At 44.6% G+C, this 24,848-nt stretch overlaps 1 protein-coding gene across 3 annotated transcripts; it reads right to left on the bottom strand.

The window, feature by feature from the left end:
• Nucleotides 1–762: 762 nt before the first annotated feature.
• On the bottom strand, nt 763–21,233 carry LOC127017516 (hexokinase HKDC1-like). Of its 3 annotated transcripts, XM_050898612.1 has the most exons (18): nt 21,115–21,233; nt 16,989–17,151; nt 14,316–14,464; nt 14,105–14,224; nt 13,213–13,308; nt 11,767–11,866; nt 10,941–11,124; nt 10,215–10,370; nt 9,211–9,444; nt 8,195–8,499; nt 7,738–7,886; nt 7,530–7,649; nt 5,732–5,827; nt 5,541–5,640; nt 4,352–4,535; nt 3,473–3,628; nt 2,473–2,706; nt 763–1,820 (listed from the first exon to the last, which is right to left on the bottom strand). In XM_050898612.1, exons 1-18 carry the CDS (start codon nt 21,175–21,177, stop codon nt 1,676–1,678), a joined length of 2,754 nt encoding a protein of 917 aa, XP_050754569.1. In that variant the 5' UTR covers nt 21,178–21,233; the 3' UTR covers nt 763–1,675. The 3 variants fall into 3 exon arrangements, with proteins under 3 accessions (XP_050754569.1, XP_050754570.1, XP_050754571.1); XM_050898613.1 differs by lacking the exon at nt 13,213–13,308; XM_050898614.1 differs by lacking the exon at nt 21,115–21,233 and having other exon boundaries at nt 5,541–5,637; nt 16,989–17,112.
• Between the last annotated feature and the right edge of the window lie 3,615 nt (nt 21,234–24,848).

Raw genomic sequence — 24,848 nt, 5'->3', positions numbered from 1 at the left:
TATGAGTTCACAACTTGTCTCTTCCCAATCGCTCAGTATAGTGAGCTCAGCACCGTGAGGAATTCCTTCAGAAGTGAAAATTATTTCCAAGCACTATTTTTTACCCATCCAGTGACTCCGACACAGACACAGAGCTGTTGACACGTTTCTTTTAAAAACTACAAAACAGGAAAGGTCTGTAGCTTCAAATCCTGAATTTTCCATTGCTAAATTTAAACCTGTCAGCCTTGTTACAGATTATTACATAAACCCAACTGCTTATCCCCCTGCACGACAGTTACTTTTGACCTAACTAGGCTTAAAGAACATTTCTTGGCCCCACTTTCTGCTGCCAGCCTGAAAGGTAGCAAATACCCAAGAAGAGAGGACTAAAGGAGATAGAGGAATACTTGAGAACAGAGAATAGCAGGCTACAGATTTGCTGCTTCTCTGTACATTATTGTTTCGGTTTATTCTGAGATGGGTAAATCAGGTGAGGGACATTTGGTCAGACAAGGGCATGGGCTCTATCCGCAAGCCACCTTCATAATAACTGCAGTGCTGCTGAGTACTGTGATAGATAGGTTTAAAGAAAGCTCCCACTTGCCTGCATGTTCTTCCCACAACTCAGAAGAGGCACTAGACAGAGAAGCAAAGGCTCACAGCACCACAGATTTATTTACAACAGACTACAGACAGGCAGAGCAGCAGGCAACAGAAAATGAAAAACAAGGATAAACTCCTTTCCACAAAATGGAAACTATCCTCTCGTGAACAGGCAAGGAGATAACTGAGGGAAAACAAACAAGAGAATTTCAAAAATTCAGGTGATTTTTTTTTTCTTCTGTCTACACAGCTATTTTGGTGGCCCAAAGATGAACAGATTTGATACTCTCTACGTAGCCCTGACATAGACAATGCAGATGCTGTAGCTGCTTCTACATTCTCTCTTTCCTCCAGTATCAAAAGAATCAGTCACAGTCAGAATCCATCCAGCATTGGTTTAGGTTTATGTGCACTCAGATGCACTAACGTATTTTGACACAAACTGGTATTTTGTGGAATCATATTTTTTACTTTACATTCATCTATTAAACATGCCTCCTGTACTCAGGGAAGTATTATATTACAATACACTTGCAACCAATGTAGCGGAGGGGGGAGCATCACTGACCGAAGTCCATTAATTTATTTTACCTGCAGATTTATTGTAAAACCTGTGAAGCATTGAACAAGTATGCCCACTAGATAGGTGCAACATCAGGATCATAATATTCCTTGAGCCAGGCCAAGCCAAAACTAAACCACACACAAATCCTAAGAAACTGGTGATAAACTCAGTTGTGGTGCAGTAGCTTAATTAAGCCATTGTAAAAAAAGACACGTTTGGGGTTGATTTTTTTTGTTTTGTTTGTTTGTTTTGTTTTCACTCTCCCATGTGCATTATAGACGCATTGCAAGAAGTACAGAACTGAGTAGGTTGCGGTATGCCAAGACATAATGCCAGTGGGGAGCAGAAACACCTGATCCAATTCATCAACGGACAAAAATCCACAATCCTGGTTGGTCAAAAATCAGCTGCTCCCTGAAAACAGGTACCTGTGTACTGGTGTCTGGCAAAGCTATCTTGAATCACCGCTCAGCAAATCTCTAGTGCACACGCCTGGCAGTGCTGAAATGACTTGACCTCTCATTTTTACTTCTGTCCAACATTATGCAATCTTTTTGCTACTGCAGTAATGAGGGCAGCTCCCTTCCCACTTCCATCTTCAGAAAGCATGAAAGTCACATCACACTGAGGTGCCAGTTCCTTCACTGTTTCCCGCAGGACCCTAGAAAAACTGAAAGGAAAGGGAGAGAAGAACAGAACATTTTAGCAGCTGCCTTCTGGTCTGAGATCTTTGTATTTATCTATCAGCAAGGAACCATAACCTCAGCCAACATCTTCCACTGGTTCTCCACAGCATCCCTTTCTGTTTCTTTTTCCTCCTATTCATGAAAGAGACAAGTTTCGGTACACAATCAGATTTTAATTTCCATTTCTCCACTTTAATTTTGTTCAGCATGATGCCAGACACCCCCCTTGCCGTTTGAGATCACGGAGGACACTCTCTTCTCCCAACTCAAAAGCTAATGCATCTCCTTCTAGGCCTTGCTCACAAAATATTGACCCAACTCCAAAAACTCGACACAGCTTTCCATCCGGAACACCCAGATATTGCAGAAATCCCCCAAAACGTTGGAAAATAAATATTAGAAGAGTAAGTTCACTCAACACCCCAGAGAAAAGAGCCTCCCAGTGGTCACTGGACTTGACTTTGAAATTTTTGATCCTTTGGCTAGGCAAGAGAAATGACAGGATGCAGAGAAATAAGTTATATCTTTATCCTCTCTCTCATTTTTTAATGTCTTGGCAGAAAGCTGGTACAGCTCAGTATGTTTTCACAGCGAAAATGAGCAAACAGCAAAGGGAAGTAGTACCAAGGTACTCACTGTGGATGGAGCTTGTACAAAGTCCCATCTACTCCAACGGTGATTTGCAAGTGCTCCACACCTCGGTTTTCCCTCTTCTTCTCTACAATAGCCGCCAGTCCTGCCCCACAGAGCTGGGCGGCTCTTTTTGAAACAGTTCCACACACCTCTTTCACAATGATGCTGTCGTCGCATGTGCTGTCCAGGCCAAGCTGCTGCAGAATTCGCCGGACTTGGAGGAGGGCGAGTCGGTCGCTGCGCAAAGGAAAACACACGCAGCAGCGAGGCATTAGGGGAAGCTTCGGCAGGCGTGCAAATGAAAGTCTTACAGCTGAGACTTTGCCATGATTCAAAGGAAGCGGGACCACTTCTCCAACTCTAACACTCTCCAATTGTTTTAAGGCAGATTTCAGTCTGAATTCAGATTGAAACTTGCTCCTGGTATGCCCTTTGCTATGTTAGACTGTATTTCCAGAAGGCACAAACAGTAGTTATTCACCTAACTCCCAAAGTCACGAGGGAGCTGAGCCAGATCAGCCACCTGACTGTGTTAGTTTTGATCTCAAGGCTGAGACACTACTTTCCAAGGTTTTCAACAGTAGAAAGGGTTTCAAATAGCCTGGAAGACCATTGCAATCATGCACAGATACGTCGGTAAGCACATATTCATGGAGTATTCATATATCACTGACTTTTTATTTTTTAAATAAGTACTATTTTAAGTCCTACAAGAAACACTCCAAGTATAATCATGCTTGATGGTTAAGGCATCCAAGATAATACAGCTATGTGGACAGGAAATGATAATTCGTATAATTACAGAATAATTCTGGAACTCCCCCAGTTCCTCATTTTTGGCTTTTATTCTGAGGAAGGGGGGGAGGGAGGGAGGGGGGTCCGCAAAGAAGAAAACTATAAGTGACTTCTTGAGGGAAAGGGCTCCACACACTTGCAGAAGATTATTTTCTAGAGGTTCCAGCAGATCTTAAGGATTTAAACCATGTAAATCTAACAACTTTACCTCTCAATCTGAGACAGGAATTTTGTTTCAAATATGCCTCTTTTCCTGAGTGACTCCGAAATCTGTCCTCTGAACAGCAGTCCTTGTTTGGTTAAGTCGATCAAAATTTGCCTTACTATTTCACCTAGGTACATTCCACTGGTCATTTTTTCATACCTGTTATGTTATAAAAGAAAAATAATGTGCTTTTAAAGAGATGGCATGTTAGTGCTGTTTAACGAGCGGTATGTACACGCCCTATCAACTCTCAAAAAAGCAGTAAAAGCTTGAGCTTTTTCAAGCTTTTGTTCAAAGAGCAATAGCCATTGAACTCCATCTTTCAACCATCAAAAATTTGTTGCAGTGACTTCAAGTGCAAACATTAATTACAACATATTTACCTATGTTAAAAGGTAACAGAACAAGAAAAAAAACTTGCAATATTAAACAGAACATAGTGTTAAAGCCAGAGTCCACACCAAAGCGAAACATTCCCCTGTCCCTCCCATGCATTCACCAGTGAATTATATGTAACCAATGCTGTCTTTATCAAACGAAGAATGGTCAAGTTCAGTTCATCCTCTTGCATGAGTTGTATTTTACCTTTGAAAAAACCCTCCAAGAGGAGGAACACAGCAAGGCCTACACTTTGCAGGGAAATCTTAGGAGCTGCGCTGTTTGGTAACTGCCCTAAGGTGAAAACAGAGCTGTGGTAACAGAAACAATGTACATCTTTGGGTTTTTTTCTGGATATCTGCATTACTTACCATGCAACAAATGAAATGTAGTGTTAAAATTTCCTTTCTGATTATTCATTCATTAAGCACATTTTAAAAAGCAGCCAGTGTGTCTCAAAGACTGACTTCATCAGGCTCTTAGCATCAGGACCATCACATTTACCTCTGTTTCCCTGGGTTTAGTGAGCCTTCATCTACTTCTTTATCATATTTTGTTCTGATGTTGTCTATGCAGCCGTTGTCACCAAATCCTCCCCATTCCGTATTAATGCACATTTTTCCTTCATTCCCTTCCACTATTTCTATGTTTTTCATGTCCTCCATGTAGCACACATTGCTGCCCGTTCCTAGGAGGAAAGAAATGACAAGGCTTCGGCCAGAAAAGTGAAGTAGCAGCTGAAACACATGGAAGATGATTGGAGCGATCATCTTAAAAGCTCTCTTCTCCATATCCCAAATTTCAAAGATCTCCATATCTTACAGAAGCAAGTGCTAGCCAGTAATGCTAAGAATGCTGTAATTTATCACAACAGAATGTTACAAAGTAAAATGGGTCCTGTGCAGAAAATTCCCAGCGTAGAGGAATGAAGACTCTCTGTTACAGGTCAGAAATGGCTTTGGCAGTCGTTGGCAAGCACTGATCAGTCATTGCTGCCAGGCTGGTTGTAATGCACCACAAATCATCTTGCATGACAGCATGCTCCCAAAAGCAAACACTGCCAAGATCCTAGCAGTCAGTCAAGCAGCTACCAAGTCTGAAATAATTTGGTGAACAGGGCTTCATCACTTGCAATGTGGGTTACATTAACTAATATAACGACCAGTTCTCCAAACAAAACGAGATAGCCGGTACACTTAGCCAGCCAGAAGAGTCTATTTTCCAACCGGGGCTTCAGATCTTACATGCTTAGATGTATTTCTGGCTGAAAACTTGGAGGGACCTACTGCAGGAATCATCTAGAAAGCCCTAAAAGAATTCATTCAGATTTTTAAAAATATTTTCTTGTTCCAAGGCCTACGACCTGGCTACACAGTAAATATCAATACACTTGTCAAAACAAGGATTCATGCTCTATCTGCTCTTCTCATATTCTTTTACTATGCACACACTTGTTAAGCACCATCAGAGATATGATCAAAAGTCTGACAGATTCAGGATCCTATCTGCTACAGGTGTTACTATGTTCTCTGTTGAATACCATACAAATCTGCCACGAACCCCAAGTGACTAGTAACACCATATATCAAACTCAAATAAAAGATGTTGTTTTACAAATTCCAAAATAGGGTATAAAGCCTAGCACTTGCACACATGGTTTCTCCTTATAGCGGTCACTTCAATATCACTGTACCTGCGATAAGGCCAATCTCACAGTTTGGGTCCTCATATCCGCATGTCATCATTGTCCCAACGGTGTCGTTCACCACTGCTACAATGTCCAAGTCAAACTCCTAAAACACAAGTCACAATCGGTAATGGGGTCCCGGAGGAAGAGGGAGGGTGCATTAAATACACCAAAAAGAGCAGAAAAGAATAGCTCACGTTTCTTCTCCTGATGGCCTCTCTCAGCATATCAACAACATCTTCCCCCTCACAGTCTGTTGCCTTGAAACCTTTTGTCCATCCCACAAGCGTTCCCTGAAACAGAAGAGGAAGCAAATCATAAGTGAAGACAGAGAGAAGACTGTACGTTCCAAGCATCAGTCTTTTCTTGTCTCCAACCCCTCTCCCCCTGCCTTTTTTTTTTTTTTTTTTTTAAATAATGTATTTCCCTGGACAGGTTACTGTGAGTGTCTAATGCAGAGTGTGTGCATGTGTATCTTTGTTACTCAACTGCTGATGGTAGTGACTCCAGGTTTACTCAGCTATTTATCAAGACACTGCCAACTCAGTGCCCTCTAACACTCTCATTTGGAAAACCTTCTCATCTCACCTCCTGTGCACATAGCCATTGCATTATCTGTGAGGGAAAGACTGTAAAAAATACTTTTGCTGTAAATAATTAAACACTCAGTAAACATTAATGAACATCTAGTGTTAATTTTTGGCTCGTTTACTAAAGGACACTTGGTATGATCCCACTGCTCCAGGCAACACCAATTTGTTTCTTTTCGGACAGTGACCTGGCCTGACAGAAGTAGATTTCCAGGTTACTTGAAGTAATTAGCCTTCCACTTGGTAACTGGCTCCGGACTGTCTGTCCAAATAAGAAAAAAAGAGGGCAACTGGCAGAAAAAGCTGCTCTTAAAAAACCCCTCAAGTTCCAGCAACAGTAAAAGACCAAACACACAGGGCGACATACTATGGGACCCTGGCACGTATGTGTCTCAGTTTGCCACCACTGCTGTGGAATTTGTTTCCTGATCATTTGTCAAGACCTAAATACTACGCTGTAGGTTTGGAAGGCATATTGAGCAGTCTCCCCACAAACAGCCAAGTCCTATTGCTATACTCTCAGCTTTGATCTGAAAATTGAGACAGAGTAGACTAGCTTCTAGACTTAGAAGCTATTGTGAAACCCACCAGGACATAAAAACATTCAATAAAATAGCAGTCTCTCGTTTCCCCAATATCCTACATATTTGACTAGAATTAAGCAGCACAACCTCCCCCGCCCCTCTTTGGAAATGCATGAAAATAATTGAGAATTATTTGTTTTATTCTATTTTTTTCTTACATCAGATCTGGAAAGATGAAGATATGATATCTGTCAAAAAGCCAACCCTTCCAAACCGAACAAGCAAGCTCAGTTCTGCCCATTGACACTCAACAAAAAGAAACTAATGTAGTGCAGAAGTTATACAGTCAGAGCTGTGCAGAGAACTTAGGAAAACACCCTGGGATTGTAGCTGAGCAAGTAGGAGGCGGCATCTGTTATCTCTTGCCATTGAAGAGTTAAGGCAGCATAAGAGATTCCTGGGCTATTAAAAATACGTAGTCATTTCACTATCATAAGGGCTTAATCTTTATAGAATAAAAGCACGTAACATCCATCTCTTATCAGATACAAGAGGTGAAAGTTCGACCTCCCATATGCATATAGGATGCTAACTTTCTCAAGAAACACAACTAATTTGCACAGTAGTGTAATAAAATCCCCATAAAACAGGTGAAATATTCTCTCCAAAGACTAATTTGCACACACACGCACATCTCTCTCTCTCTCTCTCTCTCTCTCTCTCTTTTCAACCTTGTAAAGTCCTACTTGGAAGAAAACATTTAGAATAATATCTTTTTGCTTGCAATCTCCAAACCAACAAGTCACCCTCACCCAAAATGATGTCATTTACCAAGCAGATGCACAGCTGCCATTTGACCCATTCTGTGTTGCGGTTCTTACCTTGTCAATACTGGCTTGCCTGCACGGGAAGGAGAAGGTGAAGCCCAGAGGCAGTCGAGCACCTTTAATCCCCATATACTCCAGAAAGTCTGCTATGCACTGGACAATATGGTCAAAGAGCTGGAAGGAAAGAAAAAGCATATAAATCTCACAGTAATCCCATGCAATGGGCCTTGGCTGGATCAGTTAAACGTTCATTAGAGGTTACCTCCTCCCCCGTCCCTTGCATGATCTCCAATGGAATTGCAAAGATTTTGTTATACATTTGCACTGATCTTCTTCTCCCACTTCTGATTTTGACCAGCAGAACCCTGAAATTTGTCCCACCAAGATCAAGGGCAAGGAACTTTCCTTTCTCTGTAAGAGAAGAAAGGTATTTCATTTTGGTGCTTCTCATAGCATGTTTGCCAGTCAGAACAGCATACTCTGTCACACATCTCCAAGAAACTTCATCTGTGCCGGTGATAGCACACTGCTCCCTACGGCATTTATCCCATCAATCTGCTAGCATAGGGCTGAAGGGCCAGCCAGATAACATCGCAGGAAGCACCGGTTTGCCAACATAAATCACCCTAGCATTTGCCAGAATAATTGGCATATTCCCCTTGGAAAACAGACAACCAACTTTCCTGAACCACCTCCAGGTGATCAAGAAATGACTTCACCTGTTCCATCTGGTGTCCCACAGACATATGTGGGTAACATCTTCACTGTGGCACTGGCTTGCGTCTCTCGCTTTAGCCCGTATTCCAGCTCAGTCCTCATTTTGTTCTTAACTTCTCTGAGGGTCTCCAGGGATAGCAGAAACGGTGCAAGAGCAGCATCGATTTGCTTGCGCTGAGCAGCCAGCCTGTGTGCCACCGCTGTGACCATGGCAGCCCCCTTCCCACTGCCGCTCACAGAGAGAAGGAACCGAACATCACAGTTTGGGACCAGCCTTCTCACCACCTTGTGCAGACGTTTGGCATATCTACAGGAACAAAGAGTTTCTTTAGACTCTCACAGGCATTTCACGCGTGGTTTACTTCGTGTACACTTCCAATACATGCACACATTCAACAGCACAAGTGCTGAAGCACAGTCAAGAGGAGCACAAGGTCAGAAACTGGTCTAGGAGATGGGTACAATGATCCTGGTTTCTGGCTATTCTGCAGAACCTGTACACTCACAGTAACATGAAGATACCTCTAAACAAGTGTGAGTGCCAAGGGAGAGGGACACTGGAGAAAAGCTAGGCAACAGTGGAGAGTCACAATCACAAACAGCAGGTGAGAGTCTCCATCTGAAATCAGAGTTCCATCCAGTTTGGGAGAAAAGTTTGGGAAAGCTTCCAGTTTGGGAAAGCATAGGTTCAAAAATGGGAGTGGGGGAAGACAGACAGACAGACAGAAAGAAAAGAAAAAACCCACAGTGAACTGCAAGTGCCCTGGAGGCCCAGGAGTTTGCTCTTCCCCAGACACCATTATGCCATGTGTTACGTTGTTCCCACCCCAAGTTCTAAGGCTCCTGAGACAGCTTTGCAATAACTAAGCCAGTCTGATCCTCTGCACTCCACCAGGTCTCACCCCAACCCTGCAGCAAAACCAGCAGTTCTCTGAAAAGCCACACATATATGCAGATGGAGACTCTTTGCAACATCAGCATGTGGCCAGCAATTACCAAATTCTCTTTAGTTACTTACTGGGGGTGGGTTTTATAAAGTCCCCCATCAATCCCAACAGTGGTTCGCATCCTTAACAGTTTTTTATTCTCTCTCAGTCGGGTCAGTATGGCTGCTAAGGCGGCAGCACAGAGGTTGGCCGAGCGGAAGGAAACGATGGTGCAGACATGCTGAACAGCAATGCAGTCGTCTTCAGAGGGGAACAGGTTCAGCTCTGTAAGGATCTCTTTTGTGTTGCTCAGACCTTCCTTACATCTACCCCAAAACAAAAGAATACATCATCTAATGCAAGGATATTAAGGCAACACAAATAAATATCTGCATGTTGGCTCAAAAAGAAATGAGAGAAGACTAAGGCACTACCTATCAGGCAGCATCATAATTGGTTCCCATAAACCAGTAATGTCTTTCCCGCACTATTCCCAAAAGTACCCAGGGGAGAGACCAGACTTTTAAGAGGCTCCTTCCTGGGGTTCAGTTTTTGGTGAGACATACCAATTAGCTAGCCAAGAAGAGAACAGGATAAAATATTTAGTCCACAGAAGGAGAGCACAGGAATAGATGTACAGCTTCACTCAATACAACGAAGAAAATTATTCCTGGAGTAACAATAAAGACAGGGATTCCTCTTCAAAACACCAGAATTTGTCAGTTTTCCATGTAGTCATCCATTAGCTGATCCAGAGTCTGTACTACATCTCCACAACCCCAGTATTCCCACAGGACAGAAGCTGAAAACTGCAACAATCATCCCGCGTACTCAGGTCTCCAAAGAGGTTATTTAAACAACCTGCATCTGTGATGGTTAATAATACATTTGCTACTGTGGTACTTTGCTAAAACTTTATCTTCCATCAATTCCTACTTACAGGAAGACCAACTTTTCTCCCAGGCAAAAGCAAAATCAAGTTGAACAGTTCAGGTTTGTTCCCAGTACCCACAGATTATAATTACACATTCATTATCATTGCTGTGCTTGTGAAAGACTAACAGCCACTCTCAAACAGCATATTGCAGGTTCTTACTTTTCCATTGCAGACACATGTTTCATTTCGATCTTGCCCTTAGTAAGCAGAGCTGTTGACACTTTCCCATTGAAGAGCAGACCTTCCTTTGTCATTTTTAGGAGAATGAGCCTTACAAGCTCCCCCAAATACAGGCTGCTGATCATCTTCTCAAACCTGGAATGGGGCACAGGAAGGATTACAGGTGTTCACCAGCTAGCCAGAGCTATGACAAGTTCAAGTATGAGCATCTTATGTTCTTATGCAGGTTGATCACACTTAAGCATGTACAAAAGCGGTTTGGGAGCTAAGTTGTAGATGGGATGCCATCCTGAGGTCCTGTGACCCAGCAACAGCCCCTCAAGACAAGTGAGTGATTAAAGAGAATTTTCAAAAGACTTGCGAGCAGCTCAGCCAGTAGAAGCAGTTTTGATGAACCAGGCTTTAAACATGCCCTTTGTTTACCTTCCTCCTCTCTTTACCCCTCCACAGCATCATACCAGAGCAACCACCTATTTTTAACAACACATTAGCAACTGCAGCAGCAATCCCTTGGCCTGTGAGGCAGGGAGGTGTGCAAGGTACCCACCCTTCCCAGAAGGGAAAGGTCTGGACAGGACAGGACCAGGATCAAGTCAATTCAGCTCAATTAACCCAATTCCTGTTCCAAAGGGGCTCCTGGCATATGCTGGAAACACACTCTGAGAACTCAGACTGCCGAGGCAGATCAGCCAGGGAATCACTTACAATTGTTTTCCAGGATTGAGAGATCCCAGATCGAGCTCCCGATCAAACTCTGTGCGGAGGTCATCCAAAGCACCGTCATCTCCAAAGGCACCCCACTCCGTGTTAATGCACATCCTGCCTTCATCACCTTCCACCAGATCGATGTGCCTCATTTCCTCCATGTAGCATGCGTTCGTGCCAGTCCCTGTGCGTGTTGGAGACAGTGCGGATAAATTAACTGTTTGTTCCAGGTTTGCTTTTTGCTTGTTTTAAGTCCACATCTCTGAGAATAAGTCAGTATATTGTCTTTGGAAGAAAATATAGACACATAACCCTGTGGTACAGGATGCTAATATCAAGCCACCTACACTTGTTAAATAATCATTTCACAGTGAGTGAAAAAGTTTTGGAAATTAATCTAAGGCTTGACTTGTTTAAAAATATTTTTTCTTTTTCAAATGTATTTCTATGTGCCTTAAAAAAAGCCACCACGGTGTACAAAGTGGAGACATTGTGGAAAGTGTAGCTGATCCTAACTACCAGACGTGAGAGGAATTCAGCTTTCTCTGGAGAGACAGACAGTAATTTTCTATACAGTCAGCAGAAAAGTTTAGTATGCTGGTCACAACTGAACCCAGACAAAATGGGGACTGTGGTATTTGATGGCAATGTGATCAGCATAAAAACAGCTGCTTTACAGAAGGCAGCCAGGCTTGAAAATCTGACCATTGTTTTTTCCATTTTCTTCCTGCTCTTTCCTGTACTGGGACACTCCCTTGTACTCCAGATTTGTTAGGATTAAACAAACGAGGGGGAAAAAACCTACTTAGTGAACAGAAAAAATTACCAATTATGAGTCCAACTTCACAGCGCTGGTCATCATATCCGCAAGTCATCATGGTTCCCACAGTGTCATTGACCAGTGCCAAAACATCAACGTCTATGTCCTAATAGCATAAAGATGGGTGATTAACAGAAAAAAAGCTCAGAAAGCCTCCTGTGTGTTAAAGCAACAGCATGCAGACACAGTCCCTGGCTCGTACTTTGAAGGCCTGGTTCAGGAAAGCTCTTCAGTTGAAAGACACACTACTTCCTTTTATAACACTATCTCCACAACCCTGTAAAGTAACAAACATCTCTGAATTCTCAAGTGCTTGGCCAGCCAGGATCTTTCCTTGCAGGACTTGTTTTTCCCCAATCCAACCTCGTTTGCCAGAAAAGCAACGTGTTATTGGTTTGAATTTTGTGATATACTAGCACCCGTGTATCTGTCCTTATGGGCTGCACGATAGGATCATGTCCTACTGCCTAAGCAGATCCTACCAAATGGGACAGAAAATACACATACATAAATGCAGCTATTCAACGCAAGGCTGTGCACCAATATCACACTCAAGTAAAAAGCCTTTCTATCAAAGCTGTGCAGTTTTCCTTTCACACTGAGGTAACTCGATAAAGTAAAATCAAAGTTATCAAAGGATTCTTGTAACTCAGATGCCAACACTAGCAGGGGGCCGGACTTCACCCAGGAAGTCTCAGATCCTTTGTTCCTGCTAACTACAGCAAGACTGACGCAAAGAAAGAAGTGAACGAAAATCAAGGCTAGATTTTCACCATGTGAGAAAACACAGGAATTTCCTCTTTATTACAAAGATGTCAAGGTATGGAAAGATGCTTTGTATTTTAGATGGCGTTACCAATAGCACCGAACATGAAAAACAAGGCTTTCCAAAATATTAAAACATAATGTTATTCAAAAGTATACACTAGTTCAAGGGCAGATTTAATCATGTTTTACTGCTGACCTTAAAAATTACAATCACTTTCTCCATCCCCAGATTGAAGTGGACGGGCAAGCCCTGGTAGAGTTAGGTGTGCCAATCTGAGATGATAGCTTCCCCCTCCCAACCTTCATCCCACAAGCCAGGCTACGAAACACAGCATGTATCCACATCTTACCAAATAGGTTCACAACAGACTCCCTTTAGCTCAGACAGACAGGAGGGCCATACTGGTCCGCTGTCACAGCCAGCCTGGTTTATCATTGTGCAGTTGCCATCACTGTTAAGACTGACCTGGGGCAGTCTGAGTTGCAGCTGCATGTCCCCTTCCATGGCTTCAGCTCCAAGGGAGAGACAGATCTACTAGATATACAGTCATGTTGGACATTTGTTACTGCCTGTCCTTGAAGGATGTCTAACAACTCCCAAAACAACCCACACACCAAGAGCTCATCTCCCAGGAGGACAATACAAGGCCGCTCAGGTTTACCTCCTGCAGGTACAAAACTTGCCTTATGCTTCTGGAGGGCCTTGCGCAGAGAGTTGACCACATCTGTGTCCTGAACTCCTCGGACCTTGAAGTGTTTCGTCCAGGCAAGAAGAACCCCCTGCAAAGTAACAGTCCAGTGACCCAAAAGCTCCAACTTCAGCATACAAACCTGCCACAAAGACAACCAAGACCAAAGTCTGTGGAGAAGCCCACTATGTCTTTCCACACATTAAAATGGGGGCCAAAGTAAGTCACAGCAGAACATCTCACCTTGGGGTGCCTGTCAGTACAAACACAACTAAACAGGTACAGTAATAAAGTCCCGATCCTGCAAATGCTTCTCCCTGTGCTTTGTTTAAAGCTTGTGTGGCTTTACTGATGGCTCATCACAAACTAATAGCACTAAGCACAAAGCATTTGCAGGACTGGGACCCAAAGCACAGATCCCTAGAAATAAAAGAGAGGCTAGAATAAGAGGCCACAAAGTAATTGCAACCAGCCCTTCATTTCCCCATGCGGCCTCTCAAAGCGGTCAGCTACAGGTCTTTCCTATTTAGAATCAACTGTAAGAAAGAAATTGAATGAGCGTGATTAAAAAAAGAAACATGCTTCAGAACACAAAAGTATGTGTTTTACAGTCTAACAGTCTTCATACAAGGGCACATGGTTACTATGGAATTGGGTACTGACTAAATAAAAGAATAGCTTTAGCTAAAAGATCATGTTGCCTTGAGATCGGAAATGAGTGTTTGAATGGTAGTCCAGTTAAATGCTAATGGTCATCCATGCCTTCTTCAGAGAGCTATGTAAACATGATCCCACGAAAAGGCCACAGGGTAACACTTCCACGCAATAGCTTCTCTGCGTTCTGCAAGGAGCTAGGCTTGCCAATAATATTTCTTTTTGCGTCTTACCTCTTCCAATTTGGTCTGTTTGCATGGAAAGGAAAATGTAAAGCCAAGAGGTAACTTCTTATGCTTCAGGTTTTTGGTCTCCATGAAGTCTAACAGACAGTCAGCAACATAATCAAAGAGCTGCACAAGAAAGGAGAGGACAGAGTCAGGCTGTGTCTGGCAGGCGTGCGCTCAAGCACAGCACCACCACAGATGACCCTGCGTGCCCTACCTCGGCTCCGTTCCCCTGTATGACCTCCTTGGGTGTGAGGTAAAACTTGCTCTCCAGCTGGCTGCTCTGCTTCCCGTCATCAAACACCTTCACCTGGTGGGCACGAAACTGGGAGCCACCCAGGTCAACAGCAAGGAAGTCACCCTTCTCTGCAACACAAGTGGGCAAGCGTCACTAGTGACGACCGAGAAGCATGGCCCAGATGCCATGCTGAAGGCCACAGCCCAGGGCCCCTGCCTCACCACAGCCACAGGCTCTCCTGCCCCATCACGGCAAGTCCTCATCCTACGGGCCTGGGAGCATCACCGGGAAGGCTGCGAGCTGGCAACTCCAAGCAAGGGTATCAGGTCCCTCCTGTTAGCTTGCTATGTGGCAGCTAATTTCATTTTTATTTAGCAGCCTGGTTTTGCCCACCGTACTCCTTCCACAGCAGCATGTTTTCAAGCTGCAGAGCGATAAGCTTCTCAGCAAGAGAGGCCCAAAGCAACTGCAAAGCCAACCAGAGCACACAGAGGCTGCAAAACCATACATCTGAAATGTGGATAAATGGGAGTTTGAGAGCATTACCTACGTCCAGTAAAGGATGCAGGATCTGCAGTCACATGTTAAGACTTGGCCCTACTGCAGAAGTCAACTTCCAAGTGAGGCAAGACTAATTTGCTACCCAAAGTCAACCAACACAATCATTTCCAAATGCCTTTAGGTGTTTCTGTAAAAGTACCATTCTGTTTCTCAGTCGGCAGCACTCTTAGCTCATACACGTTCTTCTCTAGCAGGAGACCTCAGACAGAAGGACAGTTTGGCCTCACTGCTACAATAGAACAATTATCTATCCCACACACAGGAGAAGGCCCTTCCCAAAAGGAAAATGCAGTGGTATGTGCATAGCCTTGCATGATCTTTGTTCCACAGTCCAAACACCTGACTAAATTTTATCAAATCGGGCCCTGAAAGGGAAGGAAGCAGGAAATTCTACCTGTAATACCATGGTCAGATATCACAAAGGTGAGAAGGCAAATTGGGTTACTCAGTAAACTGTGGCATTAGTCAGACCATTAATCCCTAAATGATTAAAAACTGATGATGCTCCATATGGGTCATTTCAGGTAGCAACACTGAGGGCACTGAAAAATCTGAAAGGTTGTTGGTATTACAAATGGGATAATCCAGCCAAGTTTGAGGTGTTTAAACCTGCTGGAAGTTTTGTCTGGAAAAAAAATAACCAATAAGGATTTTGCAAGAGAGCAAAAATAGAAAAATCAATGTGATACTTAAAATAGGCAGTGTGTCAATAAGACATAGCCTAGCTTGACTCTGCAGCATGTCCTTGACACAGCAGAAAGGTCATGCAGGCCAGGAGAGCATTGTCCAAAGTTGGCCTTGAGGAACATGAAGTCTCGCAACAGTGATGACACTACACACAATTTTCCAAGTCTCCTTACCTCAGGGGCTCCCTGCTATTTCAGGACAGGGTCAGTGCCATGTGAGACCTCAGGACCAGTGACGGTCACTGAGATAGCAAGTGTTAAGCTAGTATTTCCTTTTCTTTGATGAAGGTAGCGCCAAAAGGAAGAGTGCCCAGTTCCAGCCAGGCAGTTTGAGGGGATTATATATAATTTCTCTCAGACATCCTTCATTTCAAGGGACTAGCCTCCAAATGTTCCCTTTATGCCATTAAAGCCACCATTTCTCATTTAATTGTAGGAAAATTACCTTCAGAAGGAATAAAGTCCTGTGGAAATGAGGTACAAAGCAAACATTTCTCTTAAGTTTTCTGCACAGCTGTTATACACTGAGTCCTGACTTAGGCCAGACACAGACTCCTACACAAATTCGTAGACTTGGTTAAACCTGGGAAAAACATAATTTTCTGTCAGCCTGCACTGCCGGGAGCCAGCTGAGCCAGGAGAGTTATTTTGGATGTACGTACCTCTCCGAACAAGACAGGCTTTTAGATCCTACCTCAGGACACCACTGCACTTTCTCCCTCTCTGTTTAAGTCTCAGGGGCAACTGGAAACAAGGATCCAGCTGCAGAAGCAGAGCAGGCTGTTTCTTGGTAGACCTCATCCAGAAGCAGATTTTCCCAATGCAGAAGGCAAGGAAGGGCAGGAGGGGATGGCTTTTGGGGGCAACAGAGAAAGCAGTGCAGAGTTTGCTGTCAGAAGCCAAGAGGGGATCACAGCTCCGGGAATGCAATGTTGCTGCCACTGCAATTTGAGGGGTTTCACTGCAGCATCCTGCCTTCCCTGTAGCTCCATGAACACCGGGGCCACAGCATTGCCCACATCCCCACACCTGCAGCACACTGCACTGCAGGGTCTGAGCTGTAGAGGCTGCCCTTGCCGTGTCCAGCCACAGCTCCTGCAGCAAGGCCTGCACTAGGTACAGCCACATTTGCAGATGAAAGAGGCTGTTTTCTGAGCACTTATGAGGTCCTTTCCTCAAACAAGCAGCACTAGGTCAAAATCCACCTGGTGCAGGGAAAAAACCCTCTGCCAGCACTCCCCCAAGTTGTTGTGTCCTCAATACACACCTGCTTTCTCAACATGAGGTAGGCAGTAAACCGAAGCCACTGGCTGCCCTGTGTCTTTGCTGTGCTGTCCTTGAGTACTGGCAGCAACCCCTCATCTTCCTAAACCACCACTGCTGTGATGGAGCAGGGGGAACTCACCTGAGCCATCAGGAAGCGAGCGCACAAATGATGGCAGCATTTTTACTGTTGCTGTGGGGTTCGTGTCTCTCCCCAGCCCCTTCACCATCTCGGCCTGAAAGCGAGCCATCACGTCCAGCAAGACATCGTCAGAGAGACGCATGTGATACAGGTACCTGTCAACCTGGAAAGATGAAAGGTGTTACTCGGGAGGCACACAGGCTCCTCAGTGCTCAGCAGTTGCCTGGGATGAGCACTGCCTTCACACTACGGGAGGACTCTCCTATGTACTGGGCAGGCTTCCTTTATCTCTGCAAGCAGAGAAAATGCAGAAACTTCCTAGCCACTGGCACTAGTTTTCTGACCATGAGGGGTGCAGTTTGGCATGAAGGATCCGAAAATCCTGAACTCCAATTCCAGCAGCATCCCTGCATTATGCTGGACAAGAATTACTATGCTCATTCCCACCCACTTGATGGACATGAGGCTAAACAGATCGTAAGGAGACAAAAGAATTCCTTTCATGTATGTAACAAACTGAAGGTGAGCATACCACCTATGCAAACCCCACCTCTGATTCTACAAGTTCATTTCATTTTTGACCTTAGCACCTAAATTCCAATGATTGTCAGTGCAAGCAAGCTCCAGGACATCATCAGAACATTTACTCTTATAAAAACTTTGTTTTGAAAATGTTCAATGCAGCCTTGGTGAATTACTGTCAAAAAGTTAGATGTCTTTTCTGATGGCTCAGTAACTTGCCAACATACATAAGCCCGTGAGACTTGCTTGAGACCCTGAGAAGCTGTTTTTACACCATCCTCTCCTCCTATACAAGTAATGAACTAGAACTGCAAAGTGTCTCGACCTGGTGAGAATTTGACCTCTCTGAGTCAGGTCCAGAAAATGCCATCAGTACCCAAGCGTGTCAGCCACAACCTGAAAACATCTATTCAGCTACTGCTTCACTCCACAGACAATTAGCTTTGTTGGCATGCCAGGCTGGAGCTCAAAGCCTTTTTCTCACTCCAGCTCTGCCCTCCATTCTCTTGTGATTCTAGGATTACATCTAAAACACATTTTTGGGTGCAATCAATATCCATTCTTAAGGGTCTATAACTCGCAGCATACATCAAAATAAAAGCCAGTTGAATTTAGAGGGAATCAAAAGCATCTATGAAGTAGCAGACACTCATTCAGATAAACTGGTAGAGAAGTTAATCAGTGTTTCTGTACAGCTTCATCAGGACCAAACTTAAGGTTTCCTTCTTCAGGACCACACACTGCTTGGACTGACATTTACCTGCAGGGTTGGATACACGGCTGTAAGCAAAGTGGCCTAGAAACCACATAGCTGGGTACAACAAAGGATTAACGCAGCAAAATAAGAATCTGTCAACATCCAAATGTTTTTCCGCTGGGGAGCCAGACTTTGGTGCTGTATGAACAAACACGATGCAGGCGTAATAATTCTGTGCTCCAAACAGCTGGATGTCCCCTAGAGGGTAATCTGTCTTAACATCCTACTCGTCATGACATGAGACTCAGGGCCAGAGGCGGTGGGCAGGGGAGCGAGGTGGGACAGCTTCCAGTGCTTTGCTAGTACAGACACTCAGCTCTTGCACCACGGGCTACATTACTATGATGCTTTATCTGTTCAGAGCATTTCATCAGTCCCTTTTACATAGGGAGGCCTGGAGGGTTGGGAGAACATGCACAAAACAAGTCCCACCAGCAACAAGGCAGGATTTAAAAGGCAGCATTGTTTAAACAGAGGAGAACACAGGTTGTAGATAAATTGGCCTCTTCTGCAATTTGGACTGGCCACCTATATTAATGAGGCACAAACTAATTACCTATTCACAGTCCCATTTTAAACTGATGGTCAGCAATGACCCACCTGAAAGAGCCAGGACCCTGAAAGTAACTCCAGCACTTACCTAACAGCAAAATATACACACACAGAGGAGAAAGTCTTAAATTGCAAGATGCAATTGGCAAGGAGCAGCAGCTGCCTTTGGATACAGCTGTGCCTTGAAAAGGCCATTATTTATATCTTTCTTTGTAGCCCTCGTTTGCACAAGTATTTGATTTCCTCCAAGGCTTTTTTGAGGACCCATCACTGTGTAGGATCCACCATCTCAGCCCAAGCACCAGTACTGCTTTTTTGGGCATACCAAAAAAAAAAAGAAAATACAATGACTGGACACATACAGCACTCACGCATTCTCACACAGACCCAAATAACCTTGTGACAGAAGTCTCTGTGGAAAAAAACTAAACAGTAATAAAAACGACCACGTCTGTTTGCAGAGAACATGCACCAGCTCCCTGCTCCCCATAGAAATTGCATTCCCTACCCTGTTTACCTACAACCATAGGAGGAGACAGTCCTCTCCAAGGACTAGATAAGGCAGAGCCCAGGAAAGCCTGCCGACTCTCTAGCCTGATTTACAACCAGAGCAAGGGCCTGATCACATACCATTTGCTTGTAAACACAGGAATGGCCAGGCCATGCAACACCAAACTCTGTCTCACTGCCTCCCTCCCACTGCACAAGGACAGTCCTTGTTTTTAAGTGTCTTGCCTCAATTGTGGAAACAGCACTGTTTCCATGGCAGGGAGGCTCTTGTTCTTGCCACCAGAGATCAAATAAGCCTGGGGAGGGAGAGGTGGGAAGGCATTCCTTCTTTCTAATCAGGGAGAAATCAACTCTGCTCCGTACAGCCTACCCTGGGCTTCTTAAAAGAGAACTCTAAAGAGCGTGTGGTTTCTTGCCTTCAGGCAGGGCTAGTTTGCACCTAGCAGCAAGATTTAATTTTTTAAATGGCTTTGCCAGAATCCCTCTGGCCCCTCCTCTCCGCTGTCCTCACTTCAGGGAAGTCCTTCCTCAACTACACTCTGGATGTTTATCTGAAGGGACCACTCCACCCAAGCACTGCTCCACAAGGTCTCTCCCTTTCTCAGTAAAAAGTAAGAAGAAATAGTGCTGTCTAGATGAGAGATCTCAGATCAGATCCTCACACAAGGAAAGGGCATCGGGGCCCCCTTCTGATCATATTAAACCCTGGGGATAAAAGGGCTATGACTGAGAGACAGAGTCAGAGACATCTGACTTGAGATACCAGGACTTCTCTTGGAACGCTTCTCTTAAGGCAGAATTAGTGGAAGAAGCCCCCCTAAGAACAAGCCACTCCATGTTTAAGCAAGGGCACAGAGAAGACAACCCAGTGTTGCTCGCTTTGCTGATGAGCTCAGCGGTGCAGGCGGATCTACGCACCAGGACGTTGGATCTCCCGCACTACCACGCGTCTGCAGACAGCCCCGCCTCCAGCTGGCTGGAAAACAAGAGGACAGAGCCTGGCAGCAATGGCCACCAGAAAGCACTCAATGGAGACGCCAGGAGAACAGAGGACCCACAGGGGACATGTCTAGAAACCAGAGGCCCTCTGACCCAAGAAGCTTACAGGTCCCACGTGGTCTTATGATGGGGAGCCAAAAACCCATTACAGCATGGCTATGAAAGTAGATTAGGGAAAAGCAACCATTAGGCAGCTCACTCCCAGTACTGACGGCTTCAGATCTGGGCCATCTTGAGCTTTTCTGACTGTAATTAAAGGTCACATCTATAAACATCAGAGTGATCAGCCAGATTTGGACAACCAGAGAGGAGGCACAGGCACTTCTCCCACACCAACACTAGTTGGAACTGTCTCTTGAGTCCCAGAAGACCTGGCCCAAAGACCCCAGGAGCCTTCCCTACCCCTGCTACAATGTGACTGATACCTACTCGGCTTTAGAAATCCCATCCTTCATGCTACACTTGCAAAGCAATTCAGCAAGAGGTTCCTTTCTGCCCTCTGGACTACACCACACCATGCCAGATAAAGTTTAAGCACCACTTTTCCTTACTGAAGATCATTTGCTCCATTACTGGAAGAGAACTTAGAACTGTGCAGGGAAAAGCACTAATCAGACTTATTTTCACACTCATCAGATGGTTTAGGGTCCAAATACTTCCTACCCCATTTGGCTCTATGGCTTTAGTAGATAACGCCATTATTTAGTCTGCATTACGTACTGCAGACCCCACAGTATCTGAGTAACACAGTTCTCAAAATAGCAATCAGCTAACGCTGCATCTTACCTTTTTTATTTGATCCTCTTTTAGCTTTGTGAAATGGAAAGCTAGCAAGTGGACGGCAAACATTTTCTTGAAGCGGATGGATGAGTCAGTAGTGACAGAGCTGCTGTAACTCCAAAGCGACAGGTCTTTATTCACGAAGCTGGAGCTAGAGAAACTTCAGCTGAGGCATTTCCCCCAGGGTGAGATAGAGGAGTTCCTGGGAAATTGAGTCCAGAAATAAATCCATCCAGTGTGATTGGTTCAATGATTAAACTTCTGTCTCTTTGTATCACCCCCCCCACATCAACCCAAAGTCCCTCCCTCCCCAGCTACACACTTCATTGTGCCAGAGCAGGCACCTGGAGAGCTGCCAAGCTGAAGGGGAGAAAAATCGATTTTGTTACTGCCCCACTTGGGAATTGTTACCACTTTGCAATGCAGTTGCTACGCAGCCTGCCCTGCTTCGCCCCGCTTCGTTCCCCAGGGGCTGACAAGCTCCCACCAGCACAGCATGCAACAAACTGCTGCAGGGAATCTGGAAAGTTAGAGAGGATTTTAGGAGGTTTCTTCCCTCTGCTCAGTGCTCCCACTTGCGAGACAAGCTCTTCCGCATGAATTAACTCCGCTCTAGTTCCACACAGTGCACCCTTATCTGCAGCTTTTTTCCCATTAAGCTTCAGCCATGTAAAGGAGCAGAGACACACAAACCCCTGCCTGCAGCTGAAATACCTCTTGCGCAATTTCCAGCAGAGAGGTTTTGCACAGATTATTCTCCCTTCATTCCTCCTGAAGACAGTGTCAGACCAATGCAGATCCTCGGTATTGCAAAACCTGGGGAGGGGACAGATCTACCTGGCAGCCAACAGTGTTGATATCAGACTGCCTTACTTGACAAATGCCTTTAAGGAAAAGGGGGGGGGGGGGGGAAGCATTCTCATGGGGTAAAATTAGAGGCTCACTCTCAAACTACACCTACTCTCGGTATGTTCCCCCCAATTACTATTCAGTATTTCAGCTGGAACTGAGCACGCTTACTGCACTGGCAGACAATAGCCACCCAAAATATTGCAGAACAAGATTACAATTAAAAATTATTTTGATAAATTATAAAAACAGCCTCAGGGCAGGGGGAGAAGAGGGAGATGGAGGGGGGGCGGGCGTGCCAAGTAATGGGAGGCAACACAAAGAACTACTGAGCAGAAGTAGAATATTGTCTGCACAGATCCAGAGCGGGGCAGAAACAGACAGTTAGCAGAAAAGGATCTCAGGCTATATCATTTCATAGCCTAAAGTGGACCCAACAATCTCATGCTATTGTAAAAAAAGTACAATTGATCATCATGCTGGGCTGTATGAACAGGAGTATAATCCACAGACACACAAAACAACACTCAACTCTCTACTCAGCACCAGTCTCAGGAAGAGGACTCTGCCTGGTCCTGGCAGCTACAGCACATCAAGGCGGCACGGATCAGAAGGAGATAGCTCTGCTGAACATCAGGAGCAGTCACAGGTTACATTTTTTTCAGCCTCTGATCACGAGGAAAGACTGAAAGAGCTGAGGGAGGGGAAGGAACTCCCTCTGCAGAGACAAATTATACAGAACCTCTGCTAGGAAAGATCGAGGTCTTTTTCTTTTCTCCCCCCCCCCTCCCCCCCCCCTCCCCCCCCCCCCCCCCCCCCACCTTGCACCAGGGATGAGCTCTGGACACTGGGAGATCCCGCCAGCTCTATTTATTTTCCACTATTCTAGAACAAGAGTAAAGCAGACAGAGTGGCTGAACAGTCCATAAATAGGGCATGTTCTAAAATTAGGCCTTTGATCTTCAAGAGAAAGGGAGAAAAGAAAGAAGAAAAAAGCCATGCTACCAGCCAGAAAGCACAGTTCACTTCTCCTGTATTCATCTTTTAATAACTGCTGGCTCGTTAAGTCAGACACTGACTCCCAGAGGGACTGTCTCTTTCCACATTGTTTACCCATGCTATCCGAGTCACAACCCCTCCGGCCAGCAAAATTGAAAACATCACCTTTCAAGCTCCATCCCACTTTGATCCAGAGCTCATTGTGTCTGTAATACAGTAGATTTATTTTTCATTCTCTCTTTTCTTTCTTTCTCTAACGGATGCCACTGGAAAAGGGTCTCAAAGATCTGAATGTTACTAAACTGGCAGCAAGCTCTGTTAAATACCTGACATGTCAGAATCACTGCATAACTTGTTCACTCATCCCTGGTGCATCCTAGCTTCAGGCAGGCTGTTGTGCAAGAAAAGACAAGACATTATCTCATTTCCATGCAGACAGCAGTTCAGTGCACTATGGGCCCAATACCCAAATATGTTACAGCCATTTTGTATGTATTCTGGCCAGTACAGGGGAAACTACCCAGGACCAAGTGAACAGATCAGCTCCAATTGCATGCAGCTTGGAGGTTTGAGGCAATGTTGTTTTTTCCCTTTGTTAGAGCTGCACCAAATAAAAGTTAGTCACAAACCCTCCCTTCCCCCTTTGCAAGGGCCAACAAGACTTCAAAGTTATAATACCCCTCTCTCTACTTTCTTCTCCTGCAGTTCTCCCTCCAAACCCTGTCTCAAGGCACAATGGAGAATCCTCAGCCTTGCAGCCAAAGGCCTGCAGAGAAAAGGAGCTCACAGCTACAATGGGGAAATTCAGATAAATGTCTGAATACGTCAGCTAAATGTGCACCAGTCACCTCCAGAAAGAGGTACCATATTAATAAGCATTTTATTGCTAGAGAAATAGATCTATCTTTGGTGAGGTATCAGAGGCAGTGGCAACACTGGTTGCTGAGCTTGGCAGCCAGGTTAACAAGGAGACAGTGGACAAGGCTACAGGTGTGTCATCAGGAGAAATCCTTCTTTGTTATAGCTTATGCTTCTAAGACCAACCCTAGAACATGTTTCCCCTCCCAGTAGCAGCAGCTTTGTTCCCCATTATATTCCCACAAGTTCATCAAAACTCATAACAGAAAGGGGTCCCCGCATTCGTCCTGCATATGCCTCTCCTCAGGCAACACGAGGCTGCAAAATAAGGCAGAACACCTGAGGGCACTGACTGGAAAATCCACTCCAAGGATAGACACTATTTAGAAGAGATGGAGACAGCACAGACAGAAAAGAGCACATTGACTTAAGAGAAAGAAGGCTTTTACCAAGTAGTGCTGTTACAATCAGCATTTCACATTTGAAGCGTAACAAATAAACACAAAAAAATTAAATTGTGAAATCAATAAACTTCCAAACATCTGTAACCTGAATGCCTGAAATTAATCCAGAAATCTGAACACCTGAAATAAAGATCTGGGGATCACATTTGCAAAACAAGTGAACAATGTTGTTGATGTTGTTTAAAAAGAAAAAGTTTCGGCACAGCCTCACGAAGAGCAAGAGGCCACTCAATCCTCCCCCAGGGGCTTGCTTGCACAGGGCACGTTAAAAATGTGCACCTGGCATAGCTTTGCACCACACCAGTCTGGATTGTACCACATGGGACCAATGTGGCAGCCATTCTAATGGGAGTCAATGACAGCCACACCATTAGCTCAGAAGAAAAGAAAACTTTCATAAAAAGTCAGCCTGGAAACGCCTGAATAAACTTCATAGCTCTTAAAACAGTTACTATGGAGTCACTATGGAAACAAGCAATGAGTTAAGCCAAGTGCTAATCTCAGCAAAATACAAAAAAGAATGCTTATAGTCATTTAGCTTCCTTATTGCAAGGCTTGCTGCTCAAACAC

The sequence above is a fragment of the Gymnogyps californianus genome, chromosome 6 (assembly GCF_018139145.2).
Source record: "Gymnogyps californianus isolate 813 chromosome 6, ASM1813914v2, whole genome shotgun sequence".
NCBI lineage: Eukaryota > Metazoa > Chordata > Aves > Accipitriformes > Cathartidae > Gymnogyps > Gymnogyps californianus.
This window is presented reverse-complemented; position numbering and strand designations above follow the sequence as displayed.